The following is a 14,038-nucleotide window of genomic DNA, read 5'->3' as shown; positions in this document are numbered from 1 at the left end:
AAAACACACTAAAGAACCTTTCTAGCATTCTGTTTCTTGCTGATCTCTGATGAACAGGTCTTGTCCCCATATCTTCATTTACAGTTTACGCTCTGCTTCTCTTCCCAATGTGATCCACCCTCCAGATGTTGGTTGTCATCAAAATGATCATGTTGCCAGATATGAGATTTGGTGGTTTAGATGCACAGAGTGAAAAAGCAATAGTTCTGATTTTAATTTGCATGTTCACTTGTGTTCATGTAATGGCATGTTGACTTGCGTAGAAAAGGTATATTTAAGCACTTGAGCAATTTATGTTGGAGTACAGCTTGTAATTACCGTCCCTATAAACCTCACCCTTCATGCACAGGTATTTACTCAGCGCCCTGGAGTCATCAAAGCGTGATTTCTCACTAACATACCTGAATCTGTGATACCTGCTATTAAAGTCAATGGGAGATATCGCCGATTCTGCCAGCGCAACAAGGCCTTACCTACATTGGTCTGGGTTGTATGGTAGACAGCATTAAACAAAAGCAAACAAGTTAAAATAAATAGCCTCCAAATGTTACAAATAAAAGGATTTTTTTATTTTCTTCACTAAAGTGATGAGGTCGTTGCTTTTGATTTGTAGAATATTAGAGGTAGAATTTAATTGAAATGCAGGACTGATTTTGCCTTCTGCTCCTGGCCCACAATTCTGTGCCGATCCTCACGGCTTCCAACTGGGGGAAAAGAGAAAATAGTTCAGCGGTCTCCAGAATCCCGCAATGAGATATTAATCTGTGTGTGTGTGTGGTGGCACCTGATTTTAAATGCTGCTATGACTTTACCACGATGCATTTTTGCTCTCTTCAAAGCGGTTTTTATTTGTAAAATCTGATGCTTCTTTCTGAAGATAAAAGCGTTTACGATAATAAGTGTACGTGATGTTAAGATGAAGCTCTCCCCAGAGCCCTGCAATCTATAGTTTACCGTTGGTAACCTCAGAACCTAGAGATTAACAATCATTTCTCCCCCCCCCCCCCACTGGAAAAACATTAAATAAACAAAGTAGGGCTAAGGCTGAGCTTATTGTTCAGGCTACATTGACGGCGACGCCACCTGTCGCCGTTGTAATTGCGCTTTTGCGATGTCGCTGGCTGCCAGGGCCGGTGACGTCAGGTAGAGGCTGTGATTGGCTTATTGCAGTCATGTGCTGCGGCCGTCGCGGTACATATCATAACCTATTGATTTCAGCCATTTTGGTCGCAGTCGCGCCATCGTGCCCACTAGAGGCGTATGCAACGGATTCCATCTATTTGCTTTGGATCTGATCGCCGGCACGATAAGCGCGGCGTTAGAGGGCAAGATACGAACATCCGTTAAACTCGTAGTGGCTCCTGGGGTGGACAGCGGTGTGATCGCTGCTTTAAAAGTCTCGATCAAAGCTTTAAACTGGATACTTTGCTAAACTTATTTTGTAACCATATTACCAAAGCGTTTCACCGGATTACGACCGTGCATAATAACTAGAAGTTAACCTATTTTTCTGCATGTTGTAGCAGGGAATGTTTGACGGTTTTTTTTTCTTCTTCAAATTTTATAGAGTAATTTGCTAATTTTTAAACTCTATTTTAAAACCGATTACTTCTAATCCTCATCCGTAGTTCTGATTTTCTGTGGTATAAGGGAATAGCAGGAGACGATCGCCAGAATATTCCAAAATAACCTGCGTTGTGTACAGGAATCTGTGGGAAAAGGTTTGGAATCCTTGATTAGCAACATGACTGATCAAATCGTGTGAGCCCCGCGTCAGATAGGAAGGTGCAGCGTCGTTCATCACGGCTTTCTATAGGCCAACAGCGGCGGCCATGTGTGATTTTTCTAGAGGGATTACTACGATCAGGATCGTTCTCTCGGTAACTGAGGGGTAATGCTTTAGTGCAGGGGTGGCTAACTCCAGTATTGAAGGGTCGCCCAAACGGTCACATTTTAGGGATATCACTGCCTTGGCACAGGTGGCTGTCATTCTGAAGCAGGGATGTCCTTAACCTAACCTGTTGGTGACCCTTGAGGACTCGGGTTGGCCGCCCCTTAGTGAGTTACTGGAAAAACACATTTTTGGCATTTTCCTTTTGTTTGTAGGGCTTTTGTATTGTATTGTATGTCTTTATTTATTTATATAGCGCCATAAATGTACATAGCGCTACCAAAAATGGCCCCAGTACCTAAAATGAAAATCTTTTGTACATTGTTTAAAAAGAATCCTTTTAAATTAGCATGACTCTTGATTATGAGCAACAAGTTAAACGATTTAATTTTGTGTTCTCTGAGAGCTTGGAAGAGTTTGTGTGACAATGTCGAATTTCCTGCTTTTCAGAGTATCCTCATAAATTCGGGCCTCAAGGAGGCTGTGCGGATCATTCTGTGTTCGAAAGGATGAAGAAGTATCAGATGTCTGGTGAAAATAAACCAGAACAACAGGTACTGTAAGACCCATCAGTTCCCACACTTATTGTACACCCACACACAGTTCCACTGCTGTAGGGCAATTGGATCCCATGGTTGCAAGTGAAATAAAACTACTAACACTTGATGGAGAAGGATTTAGGAGTGCTTGTATACAGCAGGCTTAGCAATAGTGCCCAATGTCAGGCAGTAGCTGCAAAGGCAAATAAGATCTTAGCTTGCATTAAATGGGGAATGGATTGAAGGGAAGTAAATATAATTATGGCTCTCTATAAAGCATTATTTAGACCAGGGAGGCGCAAACTGGGGTTGGGAGATTTTTTTGGGGATGCTGCGCTCTTCCCCAAAGCATTTAAATGAATGCGCGCGGATGGCCTCTGTTACTTACCGTGGCTAGAGGCAACACGTCGCCTTGGCAACACAGCATCATGTGACGTGATGTACATGACCCCGTCGCTGTTTCCTTGGTTAGGGGGGGCGAGGTGGGCGAGCACTGGGGCAGAACAGGCAGGGGGGCGCAGCTGAGTTAGACCATACCTTGAATATGGAGTACGGTTTTGGGCACCACCCATAAAAAAGACATTATGGAACTAGATAAAGTGCTAAGAGCCACCATAAGGTCCTCAGAGTTGAACTGTGATTGTTTTGTTTTTCATCTGTGTACCCACCCGTTTTCTGAGATACTGGTGAAGTTACTGGTTTTTATTGAAATTTAAATAGCGTTCCAATAGGAAGTCGTAACAGAGGATGCGATTTTCCGATTTGACAGCCATTTTGTTTCCCCTGGAGGGAGTTGTAAACCCAGTAAATTCATTGGTGAGAACCTCTGGAATCAGGGGGGGAGACGGGGGGGGGGTGTTATCCAGAGCTTAAAATAGTGCGGTGACGCTCCGGTGACCCCCAGTTCGCATCCTGGTATAAAAAATAAATAAATAATGAGATTGGTGCTACAAGTTTTCTTTAACTTAAAGAAACTGGTAAATCCTGCAAAATACCATTTTAATTTCAACCCGCTCAATTGGACTTTGTAGAAATATGACTCAGACCTATGTGCACAAAGCAGTGTAGACATCAATGGTTTTTTCCCCTCTTTGTTCTCTTCCCCTCTTTGTTCTCTTCCCATGCAGACCTATTTGGAAGAACAGGAGGACAGTGGTCCGATTATCCTAAGGAAAAAACGAGCCGCCCAGGTAGAAAAGAACACCTGCCAGCTCTACATCCAGACGGATCATCTCTTTTTCGGACGCTACGGAGGAACTAGAGAGGCAGTGATAGCCCAGGTAACATCTATTGTGCATTGAGACTGCTTATCTCCCCCAGGTGCCTGTTATAACAAAGGCTTGGATGTTGACAACAGAGAAACGGTTTCTCTTTAACTACTGTATACTGTACTGACATAAACACATCTTTAATTGCGAGGTCCCAAAATGAACTAATGGTGTGTAAGTGGCCCAGGAACACAATTCGCTTAGATTTAATGTTGTATTGTAGACATGTATCAAAGTTCAGATGTTGATGAAGGACCCAAGTGAAACCTTAGAATTAATCTATCCAACATTAGGGACCATAATTAGTAAGCAATGCTTGGACATAAGATGCCTTCTGCTGCTGGCAGACACTTTATGGGCAGTTCTAATGAATGGCCTGCAATGTCTCTTCTGGGGCACCAGATGGTGTCCAATGGCACGTAGAGCCATATTTACCAAATGGTGCTAAGTGTTAAGGTATTTTTTTGGGATAGGTCGAAGCAGGGCAGGTGATTGACAGGTAAAACCTTCACAGTACTGGCAGCCTGAATAACCTTCAGTAAGAAACAATGGTTTATGAACACATTATACAGTAGATTACATTTAAAAAAAATCCATACCATATAGAGTAACATGGTTCACCGCCTTGGAATTTAATGCAAGAAATAGATATTTCTATTTTACACTTAACAGTCACATCACATTTTCTTCAACTGTAATGATATCATTTGTGGCTTGGTGCAGTGTAAATTAAGAAAGTGCATTGATACCTTGAACAGATTAGAAATGTAATCTGCTCTGACGTCGGCTTCTCATTGCTAAGGAACATATAACCGCCGTTCCAATGAATAGAGCTTTAATCTTTGCTGCAGATTTGAATTGAAACTGGTTTTCTGTGGAAGACCCCCTGCTTGGCATCGTGCAATGTTCTTGCCCAAATGTGTTTTTATGTAGATGTGAGGTTCTCCTGAAGCTCTTAAATCTGTCTGTCCACTTGGGATGCTGTGTTTTCCCACTCTACAATAGTTTGAAGTGGAGCAACTTTTAGATCTCTGGTGACCCGTAGTAAATCTGAACACATTAACATCTTACCAGCAGCATATGCCCATTTAAAGTGCCCCCTGAGAGATCATTGCTAAAATGGTCTGTATGTTCAGGCCAGTGTTTGTTTGTAATCTTAAATTATACTGAAAAGTGTGACTTCCCATTTTGTTCTTTACTTGTACAGTTCTTTCGCTTATTGAATGTGTTGATATCAAGGGATACATTTAGCACGTCTTCCTGCTAGAAATAGCACAGCCACACAAAGGACATTTAGAAATGGGTTGCCAGCAATGTCTCACAAACATTTAGGATTGGAAATCCTAAGGGTAGAAGTCTTATAAAATAAGACTGTTATGCTTCATCGTACCACTTTAAGCTAAATTGAAAGTGGCAGCCATAAAGGCAAATGTATAATGTTCCCTCTCCTGTAAGGGAATGTAGCGTATTAACTCGAATGCGGTGTGATGGATTTCTTTTAAGGATTGCCTGAGCTGGCTGTGTGCATTGCCTCGGATGTATAATGTGATCAGTTAAATGGAGAACGAAAACCCTCCCAGAATCTGCAGTTCTATCAGCATTACTAAACATGGAAAGCTCTCGGCAAGGGCGCATTATTCAAAATGACTCTGGTTTCCTGAAATCGGCACAAATCCAGCCACACCAATGAAATTGCAGTTCTTACGTACAAAATATCTTGCTTGTGACAGTCACAGAAGCCAGTGTTTCAACTCTGAATGGTAGTCCTCAATGCTTTAAAGCAGCAATCTTGCCCCACCTCCCGGGCATCTGAGGTTGCCCTTGTAACCCTTTAACTCATGGGTGGGCAACTCCAGTCATCAAGGGCCTCCAACAGGTCAGGATTTCAGGATATTTGCTTCAGCACAGGAGGCGTAGTCAGAATGACTTAGGTGGGGGAGAGGGGGCTTGGGTGTCGGGGTTTGTGTGGGTTGGGGTGTGTTGGGGTTGGGGGTTTGTGTTTGGGTGTGCACGTTGGCATGTGGGGTTAGTGTATATATCAGAGCAGAATAAAACATAACTATGACAGTGTGATTTCCACAGTTCTATAAAATTACTTAATAGCCAATAAGTACATGACTTAAAGATATAAAGTACTAGATCTAATATCTGTGAGTTACCATAATGTTATCCTTTTTTTATTTTTTTTATATCAATATTTGTTGTTACAAATCCTCTGATAATCTATTCAGGGTCTCCAGACTTGTTCAAATTAACGCATGAGACCTATAGGAGAAATTGTTATTTTTACCACAGACCTGATCTGCACTTCACTACAGTATTTTTAATGTGCGCTATTGGTGGGAGAGGGATTGTGATCATATTGATTTTTGAAGTGAGAGGTTGGGATTTATGCATCAGTGTCTCTTAACAAATTTGTTTGTGTTTGTCGGAGAGCCCGAGGTGCTTCAAACTATAAGCAATTAAGCTTCTAAAAGTCAAATTATTGTTTAATTAGTGCAGATGTAATGTAGAGTGTGAGAAAATATATAACCATGGAATATATTTTGAGCACCTCTCTTTCTATTGAATAGATTTCTAGCCACGTGAAAGCGATTGACACAATTTATCAGTCGACCGATTTCATGGGAATTCGAAATATCAGCTTCATGGTGAAACGGATTCGGGTGAGTATCTTTTGCTAAGACACAAGCCTTGGGGTTTGCTGGGGGGTTGCATTCTATTCTGTTTGTTTTTGATTTAGGATTAAAGTGATCATTAGCAGTATACCTGAAAGCTTCATCTAAAGCAGGGGTACTCAACTCCAGTCCTCAAGCACCCCCCCGCAAGTCAGGTTTTCAGGATATCCCAGCCTCAGCACAAATGGCTGAGGTTCAGCCTTCAATTTAGTCACCTGGGCTGAAGCAGGGATAGCCTGAAAACCTGACCTGTTGGGGGGGGGGGTTGAAGGCTTGAGGACTGGAGTTGAGCACCCTTGATCTAATGTACTTTTTAGCAGTTGCCTAAATGTAACCATCCTGTCTCTTTAATTTCATGGATACGCAACAGGTTGAGAAATGTGTTCAATAAAAACTAAATGACTAATGTCTTTAAGAAATAATTGTCAACGGTTCTGCTCCCAGCAGAAGCTGCCATACATTGCCGTTGGGTTAACCACTTCAGTGCTAGAAGGGCCGACAACACTGTTGGACCTACTGCCACTGAAGGAGTTAAGTATGTTCGGTAACTACAGCTATTGAATTTTTATTGAAATAAGGTAGGAAACGCAATTGATTCAACCTCAATGTTACCTAAAAGACAACGAAACAAAGCAATCCCGCAAACAGAGCACTGTAAGATAAATGCTATTTATTATCACAAAAGACACGTTCAATGTTAAAAAAAGACACCCTACAACATCATAATCAAATTAAATCACAGGAAACACAATGTCTGTAGACTGTTTAACAAAGGAGTAATCCACCCTAACTAACAGCCTTTCTCACCCCCCCCCCCCCACCCCCATTGTTGAACTGCCCTATCATCAGCTCCAGTGGCTCCTGGTTTCGTAGATACTTACCGGTGAAGTTACCTGTATTACTTCCTGGTTTTTAAAGGAAATTGAAATGGTCATCCAATAGGAAGCCAGCACATATGTTGAAGCTTCCTATTGCTTTGAGATTTGGCAGCCATTTTGTTTTACCTGAGAGAGGTTTAAGCCCGGTAACTGGTATCTTGAGAAACAGGGGGTCTACGGGGCTCAAAATAGCAGCGTTTACTCAGAGGGGACACCCGAAAAAAACAGTAAGAGTAGGAGGAACTGCTCTTTTGAGAGGCTTTAAATTAATTTATACGTTTCATACTGGAACACCTTATTAGCAAAACCGGAAAATAAAAGGAACACAATCACGTGGAGTTAATGTTGGCGAGCTGGAAATGGTTACTTCCCCAGTTTGAAATGATATTCCAGGACAGGACATCTTGAGCTTAACCACTCGATAAAACATTCCATCTCCCATTCTTACTGGCAGCACTTAGACTTCTTATTGCTTTCAGAGCAATCAAATGGGTGAAACTGAAAACCGATGAGACAGATCTGGATTCTAGATGAAGTAGGTTGCTCTTAATTTGTGCTGTGTGAGGCACCCTACCTGCCGGAGTTCCATGGCCCTTATTAGAGTGACTTAAACGGAAAACAATGTCCCACAAACGTCATCTAGCGACAGAGAAGATATTTTCTTACACAGACATTAACGCTTCCTGAGCAGATTTGCATCTATGAAAGGAAGTCCTATAGAAACAAGGCGCCCATGGTCCGTTGAGGTAGTATTTTACACCGTAGTATGGTGGGTGAGAAATCCAGCTGCAGGCTGTATTGCAGCAAACCTTTCATTTATACTCTATTTATCCAACAAGGGATCCAGCGGACTGGTAAAGATACAAAATAGTTATTTTCATAGTGCTGCCAGTATGTGATAAGACACAGGGATGACCGGAGACTTGTTTAAAATCATACAGAGATCTTGTATGCTCTTCCAAATGCTTTGCTGTCCTCTTTGACATTGGCAAAAGGTTACCAGTTTCCACCGCACTAAACATTAGATGTAGTTATAAGTCTTGTGCACAGATGCAGTTGGACGTCTTTGTTTCTAGATTAACACCACACTCGACGAGAAAGACCCTTCAAATCCCTTTCGGTTCCCCAACATTGGAGTAGAGAAGTTCCTGGAGCTGAACTCTGAGCAGAATCACGATGATTACTGCTTGGCCTATGTGTTTACAGACCGGGATTTTGACGACGGTGTCCTTGGGCTCGCATGGGTTGGAGCACCCTCAGGTAAGGGAGATGTGAGTTCTCTGGTACAAGGGAGGCTGGCAATGATGTCTGGTGTAAAGCACTGTCTAAAAAAAAAATGGCGGTGGGCTACAGTGCATCTAAACTTGATCGGCGAGGTCTCAAAAGTTCATGTTGAAGTAAATGGATCCTAAATGGTCATGTGGCCCTTTTACTTATTAAGAGCCGGAGGTGGTAATAACATGACCCGCTCTTCCACCTTTGAATTGGTTAAATGCATCACAAATCCGCATTTTCCCAGGACCAACACAGTTACTAGAACTGTGCACTAAAATATGTCAGTGACCCCCCTCCCCTTCACAATGTACTGTAAAGTAATGCAAAGTTTGGACAAGACGAAATAAATTGTCTCCAGATAAAGCTGCATGTATAGCTAGTAATGCAGCGTGCCGAATCCATCGAAATGGCTTTTTGTAGCAAAAAATGAAATCGGTGGTTTTTTTTTTCTTTTGCCATACACACAATCCTTTTTCCCTGCGGTAGTCTAAAAAAAAATCAAATGTATTACCCGCAGTAACGATGATAAAAAAGACAGCAATCTGTCATAGGGCATTCGCATCCCTCCAACAATCCAATTGTGTGTCTCTCGCTGGATGAGGAATAAAATGATAGATACTGGTTCGAGGCGTCTCTGCACAGCAGGTGCAAATGGGATTGCTGTTTTGTGTGCGCAACCCCATTGATCCCATCTGTGAACACGTTTTCTGAACAATAAAATTCTATTTTACAACTTCCCGTTCCTTACGCCATGAAAGATGGTACAATAACCTAGAGGTCCATATAGAGAGCAAAAAGTCCCCCAGCATCATTAATCGCAGAGACTTCTGGTTTTCATGTTTTCAATGCTTCTTAAAGGTGCAGTCCCTTCTAGTATCAAACGCCTTAGTACGGTTGATCCAGGGGTGCTAAACTTCAGTCCTCAAGACCCACCTGTAGGTCAGGTTTTCGGGATATCCCAGCTTCAGCACAGATGGCTCAATCAGAGGCTCAGAGCCACCTGTGCTGAAGCAGGGATAACCTGAAAATCTGATCTGTTTGGGGGGGTTTGAGGACTGGAGTTGAGTACCCCTGAGTTGATCCTTTGTAAATGCCGGTAAGTTTACATGTGTCTGTGCTTCTTAAAGGTGCAGCCTCATCTAGTATCAAACCTATTACTGCCGTTGATCCCGTTTAAACCGTGATCGGACATCCATAAGTCATTTAAACAGCATATGTGAAGCAAACTATACAGTACCTAGTGAATAATTGTCCTTTAGCAGGCTGCGCGGCTAGTGCTCTAACACGCCTCTCTTGCTCTGACTCTTTAAAAGTAGCTATTTGGACCTCAAACTACACATTTTATTTTACTTATTAGTAAAAACATGCTGACTCCAGCTTTGGACAGCAATATAGAGAAGAGAAACTGCACACCCGTAATGATTTAGCAGGTGGGTTACTCCTAAATGTCAACATCATTGTGACGGTCTCCTGTGGGGTTTTTCTGCGGTTAGAAGCACAGTGGTTCTTTAATGCAACGCCAATGTATGCTTTTGAAGTGAAGGCATTCTGCTGGTGGAGCCACTTCCCTACCATTTTTACTGGATCTCATCATTTTATGGTCTGTTTTGTGGCTTTGCATGTTTAGGACTGAAATGCACAATGACCTGTAAAATATGACATGGGTCTCGCACCTTTTTAGCACTGATCAGTCTCAGGGAGCTTAATAGCCCACGTTTCCCAGTGATGTATGTGAACAGGATAATATCAGGCCGTGCTCCCCAGCCTTTTTTACCCTGTACCCCCACCCCCCATGAAAATATTTGTCCCACAAACCCTTAAATGAAACATCTTGCCCACTCAGACTTGCTGTTTGCCCAATCCCAGGCAGTATAGTGTCCCGAACTTGTGGGGGGGGGGGGGGGCACACGCTTAATTAGGCTACCAAGCATGGGTCGTATAGCTGTCAATTACTACTGGAGCTTACAAAGTCAACCCCACCCCCACCAAATGCCTTGCTGCTGTGGGTGCAAAGGATTGTGGGGCACAACTTTGGACGCTCCTGCTATAATTAACAGCTATACCACCCACCCTTAAAATGCATTCCCCACACCGGCTCAGGAACCCGCTATACTGCCTGTGATCCGCCATTACATATTTTTGGGGGTGCCAACCCCTTGGAAGATACCTTGCGAACCCCCTGTGGGAAATCGCAGAAACAAGGAAATACCACCGCTTGGGTGTACACGGCTCCTATTCCGGTGCCAACTCTCCTTGTGACCTTAGCCAGGTCACTGTATCTCCCTGTTCCTCGTGCCCTACCGGGCAGCAGCACTTTGTGCCTGAAAACTTCTATGTACAGCGCTGCGTTCACTGTCAGCGCTATATAGGAACCCAGTATTGTTGTTGTTTGAACATAAATGGCACCTTTAGATGAAGCAGTTGCTTTGCGTGCTGGTTTCAGGCAGCTCAGGTGGGATATGCGAGAAGAGCAAACTCTACTCTGACGGCAAAAAGAAATCCCTGAACACCGGGATCATCACCGTTCAGAACTACGGCTCCCACGTGCCTCCCAAAGTCTCTCATATCACCTTTGCACATGAAGTTGGCCATAACTTTGGTTCTCCGGTAAGTTTGTATCCTCCAGTTTCTCTTCACCTTTCTCTTCTTCTCGGCCTTGCACGTGACTGAACCAGGAGCGTTAAAGCAGTGTGAGGTCGGGCCCTGATAAGGGAGAGCGGGCTGCTTTGCCAAGCTGTATCCTAATAATATATGTCATGTAATTGCATAGGAACTAATAGAAAAGGGCTCTTTTTTTCACTGCTTAACCTCCCCCCACCCCCCTCTTAAGTTTTTATTTCAGCTTTCCACAACAAATGCAATACTTGTATTGATCTCTTGGTGTGCTGATCTCTCTATGGCCCCTGTTCAATATGCTGTGAAACAAATTCCCTGTGCTGGTGAAGTGTTCATCTCTATTCAAATAAATGGGATTAGAATCATCTCCAGCATGCAGAAGTGGCTTCTCCGCATACTGAATAAAGGCGCATGTGTTTGAGCATAGATATATAGATATGTGTATATATCATAATTTTCACCATTAGCCTCTAGCCTTGAATAATTCTAAGCAGCAGAAGTATTATTTGTTTACTCAAGCTCAATAAGGTGAACCTTGCATATTTGATGGGCCTCCTCTTTATTTCCATTGCTTTGTTACTGTTTTTATTGGACCTGTTCTTGTATGACTGGCAGAGTGGATTCTCCTGAGCAGAGTTTCCTTGTCTCCTTTTTCTTCCCCCCCCTTTTCTTTTTATTGATTTAACACACGTTGCAGAAGAGAAGGGATGTACCCCTTCTGTGTTTCAGCGCACAAATGTATTTCACTAGCTGTGTTCTCTTGCCCTGCAGTGTGTGAAGTATCAAATCAGTTTGGCTTAAACATGTAAATCTCATCCTTGCGTCTTTGCTTGGTTTAACTCCTCAACATTTGCTTGGTGCTGTTTGCATGTGTCAAGTCAGCGAAGGGTAACGTTTGATCATGATGTGCAGGGGTGGCCAACGCCGGTCCTCATGGGCCACTAACAGGTTAGGTTTTAAGGATAACCCTTTGTCCGCACAGGTGAGTGAGCCACTGATTGAGCCACCTGTGCTGAAGCAGGGAAATCCTCAAATCCTGACCTGCTGGTATCCCTTGTGGACTGGAGTTGGCCACTCGTGATGTAGACACGTTCAGCTGTTTATTGACAATCTTGCTGTACGTCTGCCAGAATTACCAGAGAATGTGTGTACAAGCTTCATTTCTAAAGATCATTTCAGCTGGTGCCCTTGTACTGCATGTGTGGTTATCTCATCTTAGTCTGCCCCCAGATTCACTAAGCTCTGTTAGCCTATATGAAGGGAAGTTAATGTGACCTCATTACAGGCAGTCCTCGTTATCCAACGGAATCCGTTCTGGAAGTAGTGTTGGATAGTGAAACCGTTGTAAAGTGAGTCCCATGTTAGTGGCGGTGAGCGTTGGTGTCGAAAAACGTCCCTTAGGGTTGCATTATAAAGCGTTGGATATGCCATTCGTTGTAAAGTGAAAGGTTGGATAGTGAGGACTACCTGTAGTAATACCATGTTCACACAAGTAAATAACGGAATGTTAACCTGCTTTTACTCCCGTAAAAAGCATAGCATTACTGTGACTAATATGCAAGTTGGCGTAAATGGTATGTGCACCATAATCAGCAAGCACTGTTAAGGTTAACGCTGGGAAATTTTACATTATTTTAATCAGCTGTCCCCAGCAAAAGCCTATATAAATGTAGCTCTTATAATATTAGTATCTTGCCACCCCAGCTTGTCCTGCTCTTAAAATAAATGAGTGCAAATGGTTTTTCAGTCTTTAAAAATTGTTTTCGGAATCTCTAGATTCAGCTGTTGCCATGCTAATCTTTAGACTGCACTAGCATATGGAAAGAGCTCCATTTTAATGTCCCGGACACTAATATTTCCAATGTTATCTCCTGAACAAAGCATCAGATTTAAAAAATAAAAATAAAAACAGTGCTGAAAAGGTGGCAATAAGCTCTCTTAAAATAGTAAAGAAGAAATAAAACTACTGAAGGGGGGGGGGGATCAGCATGGACCGTGGCTTTGTCACGCCTAAACTTAGAGCTACTCCCATCCAGATCCTGAAATAGGGCTTGTATATGTGGGAATACCTAGAAAGGAAAAAAAAAGTTAATCAAATAAGCTTATTACATTTTTTTTATATATATTACCCCTTAGTAGCCCAAGTGACAAGCTAGTTATGTGCCAGCTAATGGCTGGCCGGTCGGCCACAGTGCTAGAAAAGGGTTTATATATTCCGAATACTAGACTAACTACCCCCCTCCTTCTGCATGCATGAGGCTTGGCAATGTCCAGTGGTCATCCCAATAATGTTGTAAGAAAAACGACAGATGTTATTGGTGTGAGCGGTGAACCCATTGTAAGAAAAAAAAATATCAATCTGATTTACCATGTGGCAGTCTACGGTACCACATGTTCCGCCAAGGTCCCTATGGAGGATCTCTATAAAGGCCATGCCCTCAGTTGTCATCCAAGATAACGAAGAAAGGTTTTGAGTATTTCTTCAATACGGCCAGAGGATTATTCTACAAGCAAAAGAGGATCAATGGCTTTAATGAAGGTCAAGTATGGGTTGACGAGAGACGAGAATGTATACATGTTACATTGGTTTTATTATGGTCTGCTTGGGTTTTTATTTTATTCGTACAATAGCCTTACAGCCCAATAAGCAAGCTTTTGCTGATAGGGCTGTAAGTCATTTCTGTAGATGGGGGTGATTGTTAGGGGGGGGGGGCGGAGGGGTAGTTGCCCCAAGGGTTAGTGTTGGCTTTTAGTTTGCCATAGTGGTTACCAAAGGAATGCCTTGCTATCCTCTCTGGTAGCACTTAGTGGGCACCTAGTCATGGGTTGCCTATAACTATCTGGCCACTTTAGCTACAAAGGAGTTAGTATGGTAAAAAGAAAACAGATTATG

General features: G+C 42.7%; 1 protein-coding gene across 2 annotated transcripts in view; it reads left to right on the top strand.

The window, feature by feature from the left end:
- ADAM10 (ADAM metallopeptidase domain 10) overlaps positions 1 to 14,038 on the top strand; it is a 152,445-nt gene that overhangs the window by 126,810 nt on the left and 11,597 nt on the right. For both annotated transcript variants that reach the window (XM_075575796.1, XM_075575797.1), the window contains exons 5-9: positions 2,342 to 2,445; positions 3,558 to 3,710; positions 6,272 to 6,364; positions 8,331 to 8,514; positions 10,973 to 11,136. In XM_075575796.1, coding sequence (XP_075431911.1) covers positions 2,342 to 2,445; positions 3,558 to 3,710; positions 6,272 to 6,364; positions 8,331 to 8,514; positions 10,973 to 11,136 — 698 coding nt within the window. The remainder of the gene's footprint in view (positions 1 to 2,341; positions 2,446 to 3,557; positions 3,711 to 6,271; positions 6,365 to 8,330; positions 8,515 to 10,972; positions 11,137 to 14,038) is intronic.

The sequence above is a fragment of the Ascaphus truei genome, chromosome 18, assembly GCF_040206685.1.
Source record: "Ascaphus truei isolate aAscTru1 chromosome 18, aAscTru1.hap1, whole genome shotgun sequence".
Taxonomy (NCBI): Eukaryota; Metazoa; Chordata; class Amphibia; order Anura; family Ascaphidae; genus Ascaphus; species Ascaphus truei.
This window is presented reverse-complemented; position numbering and strand designations above follow the sequence as displayed.